We start from the raw sequence: 20,725 nt of genomic DNA, 5'->3' as shown, positions 1-20,725 counted from the left end.
GCTTTCAGCTCAGGACTCACCTCATTCCCTAATCCTATCAGAATACAACCTAGTCTGTCCTTCATGAAGGTCAACTTATTTTTCCTTTATGTTCTGCTCACCTTCTGAAGAATCTTCCATACTTTTTGGTAGAACCCCACTGGAACTCTGTTAATGGCACCATCCAACCTTCTCCTACGTAGCCATTGCCCTTGGCGCTCTCCCCAGCTGAGATGATGACCACCAGAGTCAGAAGATGACACTGTCCCAGTGGGTGAAGAAGGAGTACTGCATCTCTGCAGGAAAGATAAGTAGTCTTCAGACAGTCTAAGAATCATGGCACATTGCAAATTAAGTCAATTCCTGTATTAAAAATGGCAGCATTTAATAATTATTACAACACTGACTTAATTAAGTGTGCTTTCTTGACTGAGTATCTGACGAAGGTCATTGTGTTTGGATTTTCCCCCCCATCTTAAAGGCTGTTTCTATTAATGATTCAAAGTAGCAGGATGAAGATTCTTCCCAGAATTTAAAATATTATTAATATTTTACTAGCCAATTCATTTCTTTTTTTTTCCTAAATGTTCTGTCATATTTTCTTTTCTTTTTTTAAAAAAATTTTCTTTTTATATTTTAATAGTTTTTATTTACCAGATATATGCATGGGTAATTTTATAACATTGACAATTGCCAAACCTTTTATTCTAATTTTCCCCCTCCTTCCCCTCCCCCCGCAGATGGCAGGTTGACCAATACATGTTAAATATGTTAGAGTATAAATTAAACAGAATATATGTATATATGTCCAAACAGTTGTTTTGCTGTACAAAAAGAATCGGACTCTGAAATAGTATACAATTAGCCTGTGAAGGAAATCCAAAATGCAGGCGGATAAAATTAGAGGGACTGGGAATTCTATGTAGTGGTTCATAATCATCTCCTAGAGTTCTTTTGCTTAGCCAAGCCATTTCTACTCAAAAAACCTTCAGCTCTCCAACAGCACTCAAATAAATCCATTTTTTTTTTTTTTTGGCTTGTTTTCCACAATCTGTCTCCAACTTACCTTCTTAATCCTTACTATTCTCCTTTACAGAAGAATGCTTCATTTTTGTAAAACAGAGTTTTTCACATGCACTCCATATTTTACAAAAACGAAGTACTCTTTTCTCCCCATTCTTGTCTAGCCCTTTCTTATTTCCATGTCTTTGTTCAAATCAAGTTCCCATTCCTAGAATAGATTTCCTTTAATTCCTCCCTCCAGTCCTTTATTTTTAAAGCTCAATTAAGATTCCACTCTCCTGATCTCTCCCCTTCGAAAAGGACAGTGATTTCTTTTCCCTCAGTTCTAACAACCCTATTCTCGGATCTCTTTGTGTAACAAATACTTGTGCACATGCCTTTTGCATTATTAGCTCTTGGAGAAGAGGATCTTTGTATCACTAGTATTTAGAACTGCATTTTACTTATAACAGGCACTTAAGTATTTCTTCAATTGAACTTCCTGGTTGTACTTAGGTTATATTTGGAAGCTGCATTTAATTCTATTGAATTAGGTACTGTTTAATAAGCTACTCTTAAAGGTATGAATATCTGACATTTATATAACACACGACTGCATCTGAGACACATAACAGTCCTTGGAAGCAGACACTTACATTTTAGCCTCAAGAGTAGGTGAGTGGTTGGCCCAGGGTCACCATAGTTAATGATATTCACATTCAGTATCTTATCCATATCTTCCTGACTCCACGTTTAAAAGTTCAGCCATTTATTATTTTGTAACCTTTTCCTGATATGAATAATTGCTATAGTTTCCAAATGGTTCCAAACTTAGAAGGAATATATTACTTCAGATCAAGACTACTTTTAAGAGAATTATATTTTCAGACATCATGATGGTTGCAAGAATGATATCTGTAGACCATATTATTGCCTGAAAAATATTCCTTTTAGGTGATTTTAAGCCTATACAACCTTTTATTTTCAGGTTTGTAGATTAAATATATTAACCAGAAAGTTGAGAATAACACTGGATATTTATTTACAAGAAGCAAAAATACCATACTTTACCAGTTCTACAAAATCAATTACTACACTGAAAAGTCACTTATTTGCCCCCTAAGTCAGATGGTCCCATCAAGAGTTCAACAGGTAATAAAAGGGAAAATGATTCTTCTAAGAAGGAAAGATGGACACATGAAACCTACACTGCTTTTAAATCTTTCTAACCTCATAGTCATCCTAATATAGTCCTCCTCCCATTTTTTGTCCTTTGTACCAGAAGATGTTTATCCTCATATTTGTTCTTGATTCCATTTAATTTCCCCCTGTCTCTGTACCAGGAATACATGTTCCTATGATGCAGGGAGGAGGAGAACTGTTTTTGCCCTCTTTCTTTTTCCTAAAAGTAAGTTTATTTCTTTCAGAGAAAATAATTTTCCTATGATTAAAGGTTTGGTTATTGTTAAGTTCCTATCCCCATATTAACAGCACTTCTTTAAAATTAATATAGAAAAATCTCTTAGTAAGTGTTCAAGGGCATTCCATCCTATCTTCCAATAGATTAAAAACTCCTTGAGGGATGTGACTCTTTTCATTTTTGTCTTTATATTTCCAGCAACTAGCCCCACGTTTAGCACTGAGGTGGTGCTTAATTAATGCTAGTTGAATTGACTTGCCCTCGGTGGGCTATTCAATTACAGAATGAGGAAGCAAATTGGGCATTGGTTATACCTCTGAACTTGTATGGGTGGTTTGGAGAAAAAGAAAAGAATTGAATATGAAGATATCCTCCTTAGGAGAAGGCTCATAAAAGGCTCCTCTTCAGAGGATTATATATAAATCTCTGACCTCCAAACTGCAGAAGGGGACTTATATTTAAAGATTTTTACAGCTTTTCTAACTCTAGTATTTTCTTCCACTTTCAGTTCTAAAACATATTTCATTTTATAAATTTCTAACATACTTTAACTTTTTGATGCACTATCAGAAATTAAGGTAGAATTTTCTCTGCATATCTGTTTTTACTTCATGGGGTCTTATTTTTAAGTAATAAGTTTTGTTTGTTTGGTTTGTCTTATTAAGACTCTTTAAATGAGGCAACAATTAGGCATGAGTAAAAGAAATTACTGCTGTGGTCATCAATGCCTCAGCTGATGGTTCTATATCTAGTTTAAATCCAGAAAAGCAAAGCCAAAAGCACTATTTCTCTTTCCTTTTTCTAATCTCAGACCTCATGTCAAAGTGAGAAAATAAGAACAAATTTTAATCAGACTGGTGGAAATAACCTATGATTACACCATAACAAAGTACTCTAAAATTAATCCTATTCAGTTCAACCAAAACTTATTGGACAAAGGGCTAGACTCAAGAATTTAGCTGTGTGAACAGGGTAAAGTCAATTAATCTTAATGCTTAGATTACTATGACCTTACAAAACAGTTGCTAACTTGCTTTGGTGGAGGAAATTTCTAAGGCTGGGAATTTCATTTGTTAATGGAATGAAAGGTCTGGATCAAATGTGCTAATCACTAGGGATACAAAGACAAAAGAAAAATTGGCTCTGCCTTCAAGAAGATTATGCTCTATTCAGACATGGAGATAATAGGGATGTGATGGAGAGAGGAATCTGTCCAATGAGGAATAGAATTACATTTCAGGAAATGCCAGAAGTTAAATGTTTTTTCTTTTTTAAAAATTGGAAATAAGTTTCCATTCTAGAACTTTTAAAGATTTCATGTCTGCCTCCACAAAGTCACAGGCTGTATGTGGGATTCTGTCAGCTTCTACACTACTTACCTGTCACAGTACTTCTCCAAAGCCCCTAAAAGTCTTTTTCAAGTATCAGAAAGTTTAGGATAAGGTGGGAGGTGAAAGTAGGTGAAAAATTAAAAGAAGTTTCCAAGACTACAAATTAAAAAGTGACAAAGAATATAATGTAATATACTCATAATGGATGATTTACCATGGATTTGGAAGAGTGAATGCTGCTGGACATGGAATGGCCCACAGAAAATAACTATAAAACAAAAAAACAATTACCTTAATAACATACAATAACTGAATAATTGCAGAAAGGAGTTAGATGAAAATAAAAAAAAGTAACAGAAAGACATGGAATTATAGAAGCCCACCCTCATTAAAACAGAAAAAAAATTCATTTTCCCACAGACCCACCCTAACTAAAGCTGGGTTATATGATATTAAGATTCATTTTAAGGACCAGTACATTCCTACCAATCATGGAGATGACCAAGTTAACAAGCAATTTGTTTCCTGAGTGATATCCAGGCTAACATCTATAAAGTATGTTAGAATTGTGAAAGTTATGCCCAGATTATCAAAGTAACCATTACTATATTAGTCAAATTATCTCATTAAACAAATGTGTCTATATTGTTTGAGAAATCAGAAGCATTCTCTTATTTGTATTATTCTTCCTAGTTAAAAAATAATATAATAATGTGGCCTTTATAAATGGGGTAGAAATTAGGGCTGGAAGTATTATTTAAAACCATAGATTTAGCTGCTTAGTTTAAAAATCTGTTAAATGTCTCTTGTGAAATGTCTCTGTTAGAATTTTTCGACTGGTCATGAAAAGTTAATTTAACCCCACTACCAACCAAGCAAAACAAGGCATTTTTAGGGTAGAATTACACTGATTTTTAACTTTATATGAACATGAAAGGATACAGACTTGGTGCCATCAAGTGGTAAGTCAAGGAAAAGCTAAAGAAAAAACCTTTTCTAAGTTATTTCTCTTTGAGCACCATTAGTATAAACTAGAAGCTAGGGACTAACATCTATGTTCTGCTCTGGACTCACAAGAGTAAAGTTTATATAACTATAAAGACTTGATTATACCTGGAAAGAAATATAACTATTAACTAGATAGCACATTTCTGGTAGGGTATTGGGCATATAAGTCTCTTTTTTGACTCTGTGTTGGTAACTGAACTCAGCAGTATAGGAGAGAGCCAAATGTTCTCTCTCTTCTTACTATGTAAACTTGAATTTATATAGCACTTTTTCAAAGTATTTTATATTGTTTGATTCTTGTGACAAACCTCAGTTAAGACAAGGAGATTAGTCCAGTTATACAGAGGAGAAAACGAGGTTCAATGACTATAAGAGCCTGACCCCAATAATCTTCTGCCCCCTTTTCTTGTGCTCTTTCCATTGTTATAAGCTGCTGTGTTTTCAGTGTCACAAAAAAGGATGAGAGATTATACTTCACCTCCCATTTTACACAGATTTTCTAACTCTAGTATTTTCTTCTACTTAATCTTTCTCTTCTTTCCTCCCTCCTTCCTTCCTATTTCTGAAGTATAGAACATGACTTTGTTTCATATATAGTTCCAGAGGACAGAGTGAGAAATGGTGACTAACTGGACAATGTTGACCCAAAGGCAAAAACTATTTCACTTTTTTTCATATTTCCCTTCACAAAGACTTATTATATTTCCTTAATATAAGCTCCTGTGAGGGAAGAAAATTTATTTCATTTTGCTTTCTGCCTGTATCCCTTATGCTTAGCATAGGGCCCAGCAGAGTAAGCAGTGCTTAATAAATTTTTGCTACTTTCCTTCTTTCCAAGAGAAATAATATAATAGGCAGAATTGGTCCCGGTACATTTAAATTTGTTAGTATAGACAGCTTTTCTTTAAGATTTGAACCAGAAAAGAAGAAAACTATGCACCATAGGTCCTCTTTCTTTCACCTGCTCATCAGCACTAGTAATTAAGAATTAGGCAGTAAACATTAAGCAGTTTTCAAGTAAATTATTCTTACATATTCCTATAACAGTGATCTTCTCAATAAATACTCAACCAATGGATTAAGAAACACATTCTTATACACTGATAGGCAAGTATTAGACCATAGAAGCACTAAGACTGAGCTGTCAGTCTGTTTACTAATGAAAAGAAAAAAAGTCATATACTATCTTTCTTCAAATCTTTGCCAAAAATGGAAAAAAAATGTGTTCACTGGGAGAATTTCATGTTACATAGGAGTAAGATGAAGAATTAAACAGAAACACAAGCAAGAAATAAACACAGCTGTAGGTGTGTGAGTAAAAAAACCAAAATAGTCTATTTGAATCATTATACTCTTTTCTTCCCCTAATTACCTGAAGGTCACAATAGAGTTAATTACAAACCTGCTTTTTCAAGACAAATAAAATGTATTTTGTTATAAGCTCTGTTTTACCAAAGCTTTTTGCAGGGCGGTAGAGAGAAGAGGGCTTTATGCAGGGAAACCATTCCCTTCTTGCTACATCCGAAATCTACCTTAAATATCCATAAGGAAAAGGATCTGAAGCCATTAAAATTAAAGAACATTGGATTTCAATCACTTTGAGGGAAAAGAAAAAACAAAAGGACCCATTTCCCCCTTGCAGAAGATTTCCTTACCTGTTTCATCTCACTTCTTAATCTATTAATGCCACTCCTTTCTGTTTTGGTGACTCCAGTATGGCCCACCTCATGAATTGAGATAGCTGGGCTAGATGTAGAGGAGTGAATAGGCCGCACTGAAAGGGAAAAAAACTCCATCATATTAAAAGTGCTAGCAAATTAAGCATATACTTGGATTGGACAGTCTTCTTCCCTTTCTTCTGTACCAGAACCTTACTTATAGCTCTTAGGAAACAGAGCAATCCCCTTATGTCATCTACTCCTAAAGACTTTTCTATTTGTCATTGAGATTATTATAATCTGATTTTTCTAACAGAGCTAAATTGTTTGTGGATCATTTGTGAATTTACATAATCAAGTCAAAAAATAGGTTGTTTGTTGTTTTTTGGCTGATTTGTTATAATGAATTGGTTGAAATGTATTAAACAATATTAAAACATTAAACTACCTTCTTTTGAAACAAAACCACCAGTATTTCATTGTGTAATAGAAACAAGAAGCACATACTGAAGAGAAAATATTCATGACCACAGGTCAATTCTGGAATGTGTTTATAAAGTTTGGGCCTACATGTCCTGATTTTATCACTTCTAGATTCTAGTCCCAGAGTTGCCATTTGCCTACTCTATAACATAGACTTTCTGGCAAATAATTTGAGAAAATTCCAACTACTGTATTATACTTCTTTTTTGTTTGTTTCACTCAGTACTTATTATTTATTTTTTTTGGCATTTGAAATTCAGGATTCTCCTCCTGTCTGAGCCACTGGAATCCAAGGTATAAAAGGATTAAAAAAGCAAAACAAAGCTGCTCTGTGTGCCTAAGCATTATCCCCTACAACATCTGAGGGAGGGAGTAATATTTGAATACTTTTCTACATACAGTATTTTCTCTATATTGTCCTTTAATGGAGAAAACTAATTTTTAGGTGATACTGATAAGCTACACAGAGACATATTTTATATACAATAAGAATTTTAAAATTAACTGTCTATATAGCCTGCATACTATCATGTTGAGAAACACAAATATTTAATTTATAAATTTATTCTTTAAAGTACTGTCATTTTGAAATAATCAAAATTAATTTTGGGGAAAGGCTTCTAGTACTCAATTCAGGAAGAGTGAAAGAAAACAAAATATGTCTGATTATGTATTACAGTTTTTATTTGTTGGTTGGATATAAATTTTAAGAAAAAAAAAACTACCACAATGTACCTAAACTATTCTCTATTATGGCAAATCAAAACCATTAATTCTTTGACTTGATTACAATTGGAAACTCTTTAGGAAAAGAAGACATAAGTATTTGGAGTTGCCAGGTTTCCCAGGATCCATGAGCGGGATTCTGGTACTATCTTAAGCACTTGTCTAGATTAGTTTGCAATCATTCTGTTCAAGCAAGTTAATCACTACAATTTATGGGAAAAGGTTTTTGGTTTTAAAGGTTTCTTACATAATAAAGATATACAAAATCCAATATCAGAACATTTTAGAGTATTGAAAAGACATCTGTGTATATGTGATATAACATTTTATGGTTCTTTATGAATTTTGGACATTTATTCTTAAAGCATAAACATGTATGTTTCCTTAGATAACAGTAGGTTTGATATAGACATTAAATTTAAAAATTCTTGTTAGATATACAATACAGGTGCTTGTGTAACTGTGACTATCACTTAAAATACTTTGTCTGGTATAAAAAGGAATGGCTTGATGAAGGAGAATGAATCCCCAATTGTTAGGAGGAGCTTCTCATACAGTTATAAGATGGACCAGCTAACTGGTGATTTTTCTTCTAACTCCGAGTTATCACTCCCTTTCACTTTTCCTTCTCTCCCTGGGTCTTATTTGTGCAGAGAATTCTAAGAACTATATATCTAATCCTATTGTTTCTCTTGAGCCTATTCTCTATCACCAAGTGCCTACTGTACATATTTCCCACAGGTATTTAAAACCCTGGCATGTTCAAATCAGAACTGATCTTTACCTCCATTTTGTTTTTTGTTTTTTTTTTCTATGGAGAACACCATTATCTTTCCAGTCACTCATATTAGTAATTTTGAAATCTTCCTCTATTCTTCCCTTCCCCTCAATCCTCCTATCCAATTAGATTTTTATGTTTTATCTCTACATTCTCTCTATTCACAAGGTCATCATTCTAGTTTAGGTCATCATTAAGTTATGTTTATAACTGGAATAGCCTCTAATGGGCTCCCTAGACTCAAATCTCTTCCCTTTCAAATCCACCCTCCATAGTTGTTCAAGAAGTATTCTTAAAGTACAAGTCTGACCATTCACTTTCCAGTTCAAGAAGCTCTGGCAACTTTTTCTTCTCTCAAGAACAGGGGTTCTTGCCCTATTTTTTGTACATGAACACTTCTGGCAATCTAGTGAAGCCTATGGACTCTTTTTTTATGTCTTGTTTTGTCTAGATTTTTTTGGTGAGGGACTTGCCCAGGGTCACACAGCTAGTGAATGTCTGAGGCCAGGTTTGAATTCAGGTCCTCCTGACTTTAGAAGTACAATGATCAATTCAGCTGTACCATGAATTTTTTTTTTCTGAATTAGGTTTTTAAATGCATAAAGCAAAATAATGGGTTTTCAAAAGAGAGCTAATTCAATTTTCAAAAAAGTTCATAGACCTCACATTAAGAATCCCTTTACTAGGATAAAACATAAACTCTTCTAGCATTTCCAGTTCTTCACAACCATGCTCTAACCTTGTCAGCTTTATTATTATTCTTTACAATTTCCTGATAAACTGGCTTCTTCTTTTTTTTTTTTTTTTTAATGTTCTTCATGTAGAACATTCCCTTTTTCATCTCTGTGCCTTTAATTAGGCTCATGCTTGCAATGCTATCTCTCTCTCTCTCTCTCCCTCCCCACTTCTGACTTGAAGAATCTCAAGCTAAAATGTAAGCTCCTTTAGGGCAGGGAATTTTCTGCTTTTGAATATTTATTGCTAATGCTTAGCTCAGTTTTTGGCAGACAGTGCATTTTAATAAATGCTTATTCAGTGAATAAAACAATGTGAAAAGTGATTTGATCCCTCCTTGTGACTTTCAGACTTCTGTATATCTTATGTATTTCTACACCCAAATTATATTATCTATGCTATTAATGGTTAGCATTTCTTAGGATATACATTTTATTCATCTCCGAAGCTTCTTTACCACCTGGTACAGTATTTACTCAAATTGAACTGAATTAAACTGGAAATAATGTGACGGGGAATACAAATGGATATAATATTAAATGGAAGACAAAGGGGGAAAACACTCTGGACAATTTATAAGGGTATAACTGAAAAGATCACTCAAAATTAGTTAATCTTTTTAATAGAGAGTTTACTGCCACTATTCACACTATGTTTATATTACTTAGTTTAACTTGCATAAATGAGACATGATGATAGGGATTTTTTTCTTCATTGTGTATATATTATATTGTATCTATACTGTATCATAAATTGAATTTTTGTCACATAAGTATTCAAGTCATTGTTTACTTACTGCTTCTTTCAACACCAAACTCTTTTCCACTTAGTATATGGTGTAAGAGATTTTTCATATCAAAAGGACTAAGGTTCATCAAACTTTCAGAAGCTTCTTCTCCTACAAAGAAACACATCTTATATGTAAATACACTAGACTGGGTATAGATTTGACGATCCCCAAAAGAAAGCCCCTTGTGGCCAAGTTTTTTTCTGTTGAGAGTGTCTTTGTGACTGAAATCTCATTAACCATTTCTTTGGGTTAATGTGATGAAAGCTGGACTTGAAAATGATTCAGTATTTTTCTTTTTTGTTGTGTAGGGCAGAACCACTTGTTTATCAATGAAACAAAGTATCATTGAGACATGACAGAAAGGGGAGTAAGCTTGCCGCGGTGTCAAGACCCACTTCAAATACATATTGGTTAAATGATCTTGAATTTAACTTCTTTTTTTTAAGGATAGAGACCAACTGCCAATATGCACTTGTATGGGGAGTTTCTTCAGCCAGAATTCCTTATGCTAAGGAAGTTACAGCTCAAAACCCCACCCTGGCCCCCAGATAAATATATAATTACATGACTATAGTATTAAAGAAACTCTTTATTGTAAAGTGAAACACTTTACAATAACTTCCTGAGTAGGATATATGAAATTATTATATTATGATATAATTATATTATTATGTTATAATATAATTATATTATATGAATTATTATATTATGAATTGTGACTACTTATACACTTGATACAATTGCCATATCTCAGAAACCTCAGGGAGTTTCATTACAATATGATACTTTGTGGGTAGGGTAAAAGTAATACTTACTGTATGCTTTTTTTACTTAAAGATTAAACAACGCACTCAAAGCAATATGAACATGTAAAACCTAGAGACAACTTTCCTTGTTTGCTTATTCCAATGATACTACCTGAGCAATTCAAACTCCGGGCCAGCTCAGTAGCCATCACCTGAATGATAAGACCAATTCGGAGCCTGAGCATCTCCACAAAGAGACTGGGTTGGGACCTGACATACATCGCCAAGTAAACCACAATTTCCTGACATTAACAAAGAAGCACAGTTAGTAAATGTGAAATTGATGATTTCAGTAGAAATCCTACTATCCATTTAAAAGAAATACAAAATAAATATGACTCTTCTTCAGAATCTTAACCTGTGTAAGGACTGCAATGCTGATATCCTGCCCACTGGCTTCATAGATAAGTTGGGTCAATTCTTCAGGGGGAAGTGGGCTAGGGAAGAAAATCAGATGGAATGACATAATCAGTATTAACACTCATTTCTATGTGTCTTTTTAGAATTCATATTTCGATTTAGATAACAGCTGTCTTATAAGCCCCAAATCACCATTTATATACTATAGATGTAAATTTGGCAAAATACTTTCTTATTTTAACTTCAGTGTAGGTATTATTATTATTACCATTTTACCACTGAGGAGACTGAAGCTCAGGAAGGTTAAGTGAATAACTGATGGTTAATAAATGTCGAAAGCAGATTTGGAACCTTGGTCCTCCTAACTCTAAGTCAGTATTCTATCCTCTAGTTCATGCTGCTCCCTCAAAACAGGGACACTCTTTAGCCCTAGGTGATGAGCAGGGGGCCATTTTTGCTTCATCACTGTCTGGCTCCCTTAGGGTCTAGGCCCCCAGCAGATGGCAGACTTACGCAGAGATGGTCCTCTCTCGGGGCTCTGGAGGTAGACCCACTGTGAGCTGCTTCTGGTGGGACAGCAGGTCTGTACATGCCTGGGCACATATCAAAAAGAAAGGGAAGTTAAGGGCACAATGCACAAAGGGCCCTACTTCGTTACTAAATGATCATGATATAGCAAAAATGCCAAATTTTCAGGACAAAACTACTGTGACTCTTTGGAGAGTTTTACACTGCTGTTCTAGTGCCCACTTAGTTACTAACTACTAAGAAGGAGGGCAGGAGACTGGGAATATAATGTCCTGGTTTGTCAGAGATCCTAGTTCTGGGACAATTACAACGAATACCACACAGAAGGACAAAACATTTCTGTATCCTAACCAAGGTCTGAAAAATGCCATTATCTTTTCCTGGAGCCTTTGAAATTTCAATTTAGCCTATATGACCAGATATCACACTATAAATACCACCATGCTATTTCACTATTTCACTGCTTGACTAGAATTGCACGTGGTGGCATGTTGATTAATTGCATAACAAGGAGAGTGTATGGGACTTTGAGGATTTTTAAAAAAAATTAATATTAAAAAAAAGTTTCTTGTTGATCCCTTCATCTGTCTTTGCCATACCTATCCCTAACTCTGATATTACTTAAAGAACTGTCAATTTTTAAAACAATAAAACATTTAACATTTCAAAACAACAAAACATTAAGAACTATTAACAATGTTGGCTGCAACAAAATTGCTCTTTAGAATGATTCAGAGAACAGTCCAGAAACCTTGTGGTTTAAATTATGATTATAGTTGTGTCAAAATACCAGCTATTAAAGGTCTCTCATTAGTAGAATGACAGATTGAGAATTAACTATGATACATTTTAATCTCATTCTTTCTTTAGCAAATCTGGTTCCAGAGCTACTAAAAGGGAACAAAATGAATTAGTTTTGTTCCATTTTCCTAGCTCATCTTCTGATGGAAGCAAGGAAAAGAAAAAGTCCCTAATAATCTATAAATTACAATAGTCTACAAAAAACCGGCTATTTCTACCAAGTTGATAATATGAAGAATTCTCCCAAGAACAAAAATGGAAGAAACACAGAGGTGCTAAACTTTACATCCATATACCTTTGATGAAGCCATTTTTCAGTTTCAGAAAACTGAAAAAATGAAGATTCTATGGTTTCACTAATTGTGAATACTTCTTTCACAAAGGTAGAACATAACCCCTTTTTGCCCTGGTAGAGAAGTCTGTGAAAGTTATTGTGTCTGAAAAATTCATTACCTTATAGCCATCTTGGTGATGTATCTTTCTTAAATCTAGCTAAACCGATCCTCAGAAAAAAAGAGACAGATAATTCACTGCCAGGTTCATACTCAAAGCCTTTCCAGTTTAGTGGGACCTGTTGGAGATTATGTGGCACATCCTGTGGCTACCTAAGATAATCTCTAGGTTATCTTAGTTGAAATTAGGGCAGAATTTTAATGTATTTAAGAAATTCAAATGTATGTTATATGCATATGTATACTTAAATGTAACATCAAACCATATTATATACATATGTATATATATGCATATATATATATATATATATATATATATATATATATATATATATATACCTATATATATCCATATTTATGTATGTGTGTATGTGTGTGAGAAAAGGGAAAGAACAGAAAGAGAAAGAGATCAAATAAAAGAGAAAAAGAGAGAGAATGAGGATGAATCTATTTCTACTGAGTCCCGGGTAATATATATTCTCATTCCTTCTTCCTCACTTCAGGGCTTAATCTTAGTTTCAAAAACAGTGTTGCTATATGAAAGCCAGAATAATAATGACAAACAAGCATACTTCTCTCACACCTCTGCAAGGACTTCTACTTTCTTCTTCAGCAGACCTGAAATGTAACGAATCAGACCCCATTCTTTGTTCAAGCCTGCTTTTCGGTAGAGTTCACTAAGAAGGTTGTGGACTGTGACACCATGCTGACCAGAGAGATTGGTATCCCAATCAGGGCCCCTGAAAAAGAAGAGGTAGAAACACTAATATTGGGGATTTGTCCAGAAAGGAAGAAGATCAGGTTTAGAAACTACATATTTTTTTATAGCACAGGATAAGCAATCATGGACAGCTATTATTGTATGTCTTATTTAGCAAAGAGGAATCTACCAAAGAATTCTTAAAAAAAATACAAATTATTCTTCATGGCATGTTGTCTTACAGAGCCAATCTCAAGAAATTGTGAAAAACTATATTTAAAATTTTTTTACAAGTAGTGATAGTGCACCAGTGTAGGGATGGTATTGCTTTTGTATGAATGAGTGTATTTTGCACTAAGGATCTCTTGAACTGGTCTAGTGGGGATTAATACCAAGGCTAAAGAAAATCTCTTGTTCCCTTGACCCTGCAAAGTTTTCACTTGGCTAATATATTTTTTTTATTATTATTATAGCTTTTTATTTACAAGATATATGCATAGGTAATTTTTCAGCATTGACCCTTGCAAAACCTTCTGTTCCAATTTTCTCCCTCTTTCCCCCTCCCCCCTCCCCTAGATGTCAGGTAGACATATACATGTTAAATATGTTAAAGTATATGTTAAATACAATATATGTTTACATATCCATAGTCATTTTACTGCACAAAAAAAAAATCAGACTTAGACATAAGATAAAAATAACTTGAGAAAGAAATAAAAAATGCAAGCAGACAAAAACAGAGGGAGTGGAAATGCTATTTTGTGGTTCATACTCATTTCTCATATTTTTTGGTGGGTGGTCAACAATAAAAGGCTAAAAAGTTTTATTGTAAGGCAGGAAAAACACCATGCATCTTAGAAAGCCATCCAAATGATTAAAATATAAAAAATTTTGAAATATAAAAGGAAGTTTCAGCTGTTTGGATATTTTATTGATTACTTCTTTTTTATTATTAATTTTATAATTATAATTTTTTTTACATTATCCCTTGTATTCATTTTTCCAAATTTTCCCCTCCCCTAAATGACAGGCAATCCCATACATATTAAATGTGTTAACAGTATAACCTAGATACAATATATGTGTGTAAAACCAAATTTCTTGTAAGAATTGGATTCTGAAGGTATAAGTAACTTGGGTAGAAAGACAATAGTGCAAATATTTTACACTCAATTCCCAGTGTTCCTTCTCTGGGTGTAGCTGTTTCTGTCCATCATTGATCAGCTGGAACTGAATTAGTTCTTCTTTATGTTAAAGATATCCACATCAATCAGAATATATCATTGATTACTTCTAAAGGCATCTTTTAAAAGTATTCAACTTGTATACTCTCCTGTTAAAATTGACAGTGTCTTGACAGTATTTTTGGCACCATAAAGAACAGGGGTTCTCAAACTACGGCCCACAAGCCAGGTGCGGCCTACTGAGGATGTTTATGCAGCCGGCCAGGTTATGGCAAATGGGCTGAGGGGCAGAGAAAGAGTGTGAGCTTTTGTTTTTACTATAGTCCAGCCCTCCAACAGTCTGAGGGACAGTGAACTGGCCCCCTATTTAAAAGGTCTGAGGACCACTGATAAAGAATCATCATCATCATAATAAATGACATTTATACAGAATCATACATCTAGAGCTACAAAGCGATTTAGCATGTGTTTTAGTCTAATGCCCTCATTTTACAGATGATGAAACAATCCCAGTTAGATAAAGAGTAAGTTCAATGACTGGTCTAAGATAGTATAGATGGTAGACAACAGAAATGAGTGGGATATAAATCCAGGTTTTCTCCCTCTCTCCTTCCCAAGACAGCAAACAAACTGATATAGGTTAAACATGGCTAATTCTTCTAAAGATATATCCATATTTGTCATGTTGTGCAAGAAGAATCAAATCAAAAGGGGAAAAAAACCATAAGGAAAAAACACAGGCAAACATCATCAATAAAAAAAAGTAATGAAGAGAGTATTCCTTGATCCATATTCAGCCTTCATAGTTCTCTCTGGATGATAATGGTACTTTCTATCACAATTGGAATTGCCCTAAATCACCAAACTGTTGAAAAGAGAATCGAGAAAGAGCTATCAATCTGTCATCCTTTCCGTGTCCGGGCCGGGTGAGGTTTCCCGTGTTTATCACAGTTTGATCATCACATAATCTTGTTATTACCATATACAATGTTCTCTTGGTTCTGCTTACTTCACTAAGCTTTTCTGCAATCAGACTACCCTATGTTCTAAATCAAAAGAAAGGGGGAGATGTTAAGATTACCAGGTAAGAACTCAGGTTGTCTGGACAATTTCAAGGTGAGAACTCAGGTTGACTTGACAGTTCTCTGGCTCAGACCTTTGGTTGGGGCCTTTGAAGGGAGTTTATACCTTAGGAATTCTAAGAGGAGCAAGTTCATTGGTGGAAGTATTCTCACATGCCTATTCTCTGGGAGGATAAAAGAAGGGCAGCATTGGGTCTGAGAGAATCGACTCTGGGATAGAATTTTGATGCTAGGCAGGCTGAAAGGAGACCAGTCTGATTTGAGGAAGGACAAGAGCTGGAGGAGATTCAGAGCTCCCAAGAAACCTGTGCACAGAGGAAAGGATTTTACAAATCTCCTCCCAGAGAAGGATTATAATTGAGCAGACAGACCCTCACAATTCAAGAACTTTACATATTGGCGTCCACAACGTGGGGCAAGGACTTATGCTTATCCTGACAAGGACTTATTCTGAGCCTTTCAGAGGAGCTAGACCGGACTATCGCAAGTAGCGATTTCTGCTTTGGCCAGAAACTCTGAGGGTCTTTCCCCTTCAAGATTCATTCACTCACTCAATTCATTTAGATTTTTTGGGGGGACTAGGTAAAAAAGGAGGTTTTCTGTCTCAATTGCTATCTAGCATAAATCACTGAATGGGTACAACCTCAGTCAAACTGAGACCTTGAAGACCTTAGCTTAAAAGGCAGATATCTCCCATTTTATCTAGGACTCTCTCCAGTCATCTTGATTTTTATCTTGCCATTGGACCCAGATGGCTCTGGAGGGGAAAGTGAGACAGGTGATCTTGCAAGCCCTCCCTCACTTAAACTCAGTTCATTTGTGTGTCATGGCATCACCTCCCTGATGTCTTGGTCTTTTTTGAAAATGAAGGACAAACAACAAAACAATATTCTTAGCATTTTTCATGGACCTCCTTCTTGAACAAGAGTTATGTACTTGTTTTTCTCTCCATTAGATTTTAAGATCCTTGAGAGCAGGGCCTGAGTCTTATCTATTAGTTTAGTAATACTGTAGCAAAGTATAGATGTTTAAGGATATTAAATTGAAAACAAAGCAATAAAAACCCAATCCACTTATATCACTTACTTTAAAACATACAGAATGTATAATATATCTGCCTGGTCCTGCAGATTAGAGCATTCCTTTAGCTGCTCCACCAGCTTCTCACAGTCTAGATTGCCATGGGCATCTTTGGGCCAATGGATATCAGTTTCTGAAGACTATTAAACCGAAGTAAAGAAGTTTATTAATTAAAACAGAAAACATTGATGTCAAACAAAACAAAAAATCCCATTAACTTGCTAATTCTGTCCACCATTTTTTGCAGAGCTAGTTAGCATATAGAATGCTCAGAGACTTAGAATAGGGACTTATTTTTCATAGTTATTTGCAAAATTCAAACAACTTCCTAGGACTTCTAAATCAAGCAGAAAGGCTAAAGGCTATTTTAATGGAAGGATTTTCCCCACTAGGAGTACTCCCTCATTAACAAAAAAAAATCATAGATCCTTTGTGCATTGCTTATAATTTATATGCTTAAACTTCCCTTTTCAGGCACTGTTTCATATGCTATTTTATAAAACAGAATAGCTGAGATTAGAGAATGTGCTAGCTTCTATGCCTCATAACATGTGAGACTAGCCTGAAATATCCCATGTGACAAAAGTTTTTTATTTATTAGGCACTATTATGTTTGAATTATCTTAATCATGGTGTATGTTATAATAAAGACTAGGTCATGGATACAAGTTCTGGTGAGGTAAAAGATTTTCCAAGCTTCTAACAATTTAGGAGAAGCTAAACATTTTGAAGGCTAGTGAATCATTATTCACATTTCTATAGTGGGCCTGGAATCAGGAAGACCTAGATTCAAATGTGGTTTCAGACATTTATCAGTTGTGTAACCCTGAGCAATTTAACCTCTATATCCAACTTTATCTATCCCAGTTTTCTCAAATGTAAGATGAGGAAAATAATAGCACTTCCCTAACAAGGTTGCTATGAAGATCAAATGGCATTATATTTGTAAAGTGCTTAATAATTTCTGGCACACAGTAGATGCACCAAAGTGCTTGTCCTCAAACATGGGTATCGGAGTTCACCTACCTGTTCTTTAGTTCAAAAGGCAAAAGAGCTAGTGCTTTGGGAATTATTGGTGAATATCTTAATTTATTTTTTTTTTCACTGAAGTTCTCATTTATCATTTTATTACTTAAAAAAATAAGAGAGGAACACGAATACTTATTTAGGTTGTTACACAACATGAATGTCCCTAGCTAGTTTCCTATCTAATGTGGAGAAGCTTAAATTATTTTATTAAATGAGTATGCTGAAGCAAATCATATATTTCCCATACAGAGAAAAGGGGAATTGTTAAGGGAGACCAAAATCTCAAGGATCAAGAAAATGAATATTTCTTTTTGCATTAGCTTTTGTTTGACTAAAGACAGAAAATTTTTAAAAGAAAGGACAGAAATGTAAGAGATATTTGTTTATGAGTTATTCCAAACATGTTACCTTTACTAGGAAAGGCTGTGGAGAATCCACAAGGTTCAATGATTTCCGATGAGCACTTAGGCCCTTAGTTGGTAAAGACATAGAAACACCTGCAAAGTATAAGAAATAAAATAAAACTTCTTGAGGAAGGTAATAAAATAATAAAATATTTTCCCTATAATCCTATAGGAACCAGGTAATAAAAATTACTGTGTCTAGGATAAGCTGAGTCCAGAAATGTCTATGACTTCAGATCCTACCAAGTCTAGTTTCCTTTGCTCTATGGGATATTTCTTATATTTGGATTTTTAAGTTTGGTGCCATTCAAGGGGAACAAAGGAGTTTCATTTTCTATAGCAAATGAGAAAATCAGGGGAAGAGTTGTCCTATTTATGTTTCCATACTTCAGAGATTTGCAATTCCATCTACAGAGCAAGGGGACCGTGCTCCTTCCATAACTCAGGAGACCCTTTAACAAGTTACTAAAAAGACAAATACCACTTTACCACTACTTAGGTCAATCCACTGGGAATGACTCTCTCAGGAGGACCTGACTGAGTTGCTCTGATGCTCTAGACTTGGGAAACTCAAAGCCAATTTCACATTATTTTAAAACTTCAGAGCAGAACTTTTCTGGAAGACCAGCCATTATACAAAATGAAAATAGAGTGAAGATTAGCTAATGACATGAGAAGGATTACATACCTACACACACACACATACATACACACAGATGTTTTATCAACCAGGCCATAAGTAAGGCATGTACAGGATCCTGTCTCATGTGTTGATTCTCAAGGTGTGAATTTCTCTGCTATTGGTAAAAAAAAAAAAAAAAAAAGGGGTGGGGTGGGGGTGTGGGGGCTTCTGATATTAGCACTGTGGATTCTTCCATGATTAAAATCTATATTTCAGGAACATCTAACCCCTGATTTTTGATCCTGAAGCTCTAGCAATCTCAGACCTTGGGTTCAGAGACTGGCAATACTGAATCCTTCATTGGTTTATCATCTGTTTTCCTTCTGCTCTTGTATCCCAGTGCCTGTTTTTATTCTGTATTCTCTTTTTCTTTCCTCTAGAACATTTTGGGGGGCTAAAGGTTTTCTGGGGGACTCATTCATATAGAAAGAACAATATGAAGAAGAGTATGAAAGAAAAATTCTGGGCTGAGGGCAAAGGATCTCTGCATGAATTGTAAGCTAGAGAGCTCTGGGAAAGACTGACAACTGAGGGTATCATTATTTGCTAGGCAAGCTATACAACTAAATAATACTGGTTTCTTAAATGATGTACAGGTTTAAATAAAACAATATTGGCTTGATAAGGTTTTTTATGTGTATAATCATTACCCCCTTTTCTCACCCTCTCTGCCAAATATTTATCCATTATGTCTGCCAGAATACTTTTTACCATTTCTGGGAGGCATATTTGTGGTCTCTTCTTTGGGTAATTTTTGGACACAAAGAAAATGAGAAGTTCTAGGTTCTGATCTGGATTTTGGTAACTTTAATCTGGATGTGGTTAAATAATTGTTTTCTTCTGTAAAATTTTCTCTATAACTTTTATATTGAGAAGGCATTAAAAAAAATCCATCTGTGAGGGAAGGAGGGAGGGAGGGAGGAAGGAAGAGAAGGAAGATAATCTAAAAAATTCTGAGCATTCTTAAGTGGGGTAGGTTAAGAATAAGGGAAATTTGTCTTATAAGGGAAGGATACACTCCAAGAAAAAAAATTTGAAAACAAAAACTATTTTTTGATAGTACTAAAAGGAAGCACAGTGAGAAGAAACATTATGTGGTATTGTGCAGTGAGCACTAAATATGGAGCCAGTAGCAAATCTGAATTCTACATTGTTTGTGTGTCTTTGGCCAAGGCACATTTCTAGGTGTTGGGTTTCCTCAACTGTAAAAACAAAAACAACAACAAAAATGGAGGATGTGTTGGATTAGATGATCTCTCAAGTCCTTTAAGTCCAAATCTATCATTTTACAAGGAAAAAAAATGAGGACTAAAAGATAAACTTATAAAGAACTCATCAACCAACTTAAGATTTGTAAAAAGATATATACAGAAGGTGAAAGCAAAAAATGATAACTGAGGAAGGATACAGAAGAGAGAACACTGGGTATGCTGAAAAATGGAAAAGAGATGAAGCCTATGATGAGGTGATTGCTAACCAAAAGGGTCCTTTTTTAATTGGAAGAGGAAGATCAAATGAAAGTGGAGAATCATTCAACTTTTGTTTGTTCTTCTCTATTAGGAAAACTGATCCTCAGATAGGGCCATAGAGAGCAAAAAGCTAAGCTGGAAACTGAAGCCTAGGATCAACAGGGTTTTAAGACAATATCTGGAACTTTCAATAACTTGAAATTACCCAAGTCAACATGAACTATATCACAAGTTACTG

At 34.7% G+C, this 20,725-nt stretch overlaps 1 protein-coding gene across 3 annotated transcripts in view; it reads right to left on the bottom strand.

The window, feature by feature from the left end:
- The window catches only part of PHKA2 (phosphorylase kinase regulatory subunit alpha 2), a 103,294-nt gene that overhangs the window by 5,583 nt on the left and 76,986 nt on the right, over window positions 1-20,725 (bottom strand). For 2 of the 3 annotated variants that reach the window (XM_074299867.1, XM_074299869.1), the window contains 10 exons: window positions 18,341-18,429; window positions 16,910-17,043; window positions 13,441-13,597; window positions 11,590-11,669; window positions 11,075-11,153; window positions 10,829-10,958; window positions 9,917-10,018; window positions 6,396-6,514; window positions 3,947-4,000; window positions 102-275 (listed from right to left, as the gene is read on the bottom strand). In XM_074299867.1, coding sequence (XP_074155968.1) covers window positions 102-275; window positions 3,947-4,000; window positions 6,396-6,514; window positions 9,917-10,018; window positions 10,829-10,958; window positions 11,075-11,153; window positions 11,590-11,669; window positions 13,441-13,597; window positions 16,910-17,043; window positions 18,341-18,429 — 1,118 coding nt within the window. The remainder of the gene's footprint in view (window positions 1-101; window positions 276-3,946; window positions 4,001-6,395; window positions 6,515-9,916; window positions 10,019-10,828; window positions 10,959-11,074; window positions 11,154-11,589; window positions 11,670-13,440; window positions 13,598-16,909; window positions 17,044-18,340; window positions 18,430-20,725) is intronic. The other variant, XM_074299868.1, reaches the window with a different exon arrangement.

This window comes from Sminthopsis crassicaudata, chromosome 3 (genome assembly GCF_048593235.1).
Source record: "Sminthopsis crassicaudata isolate SCR6 chromosome 3, ASM4859323v1, whole genome shotgun sequence".
In the NCBI taxonomy this organism is placed as follows: Eukaryota; Metazoa; Chordata; class Mammalia; order Dasyuromorphia; family Dasyuridae; genus Sminthopsis; species Sminthopsis crassicaudata.
Note: the sequence above shows the minus strand (reverse complement) of the source record. Positions and strands in the feature narration are given on the sequence as shown.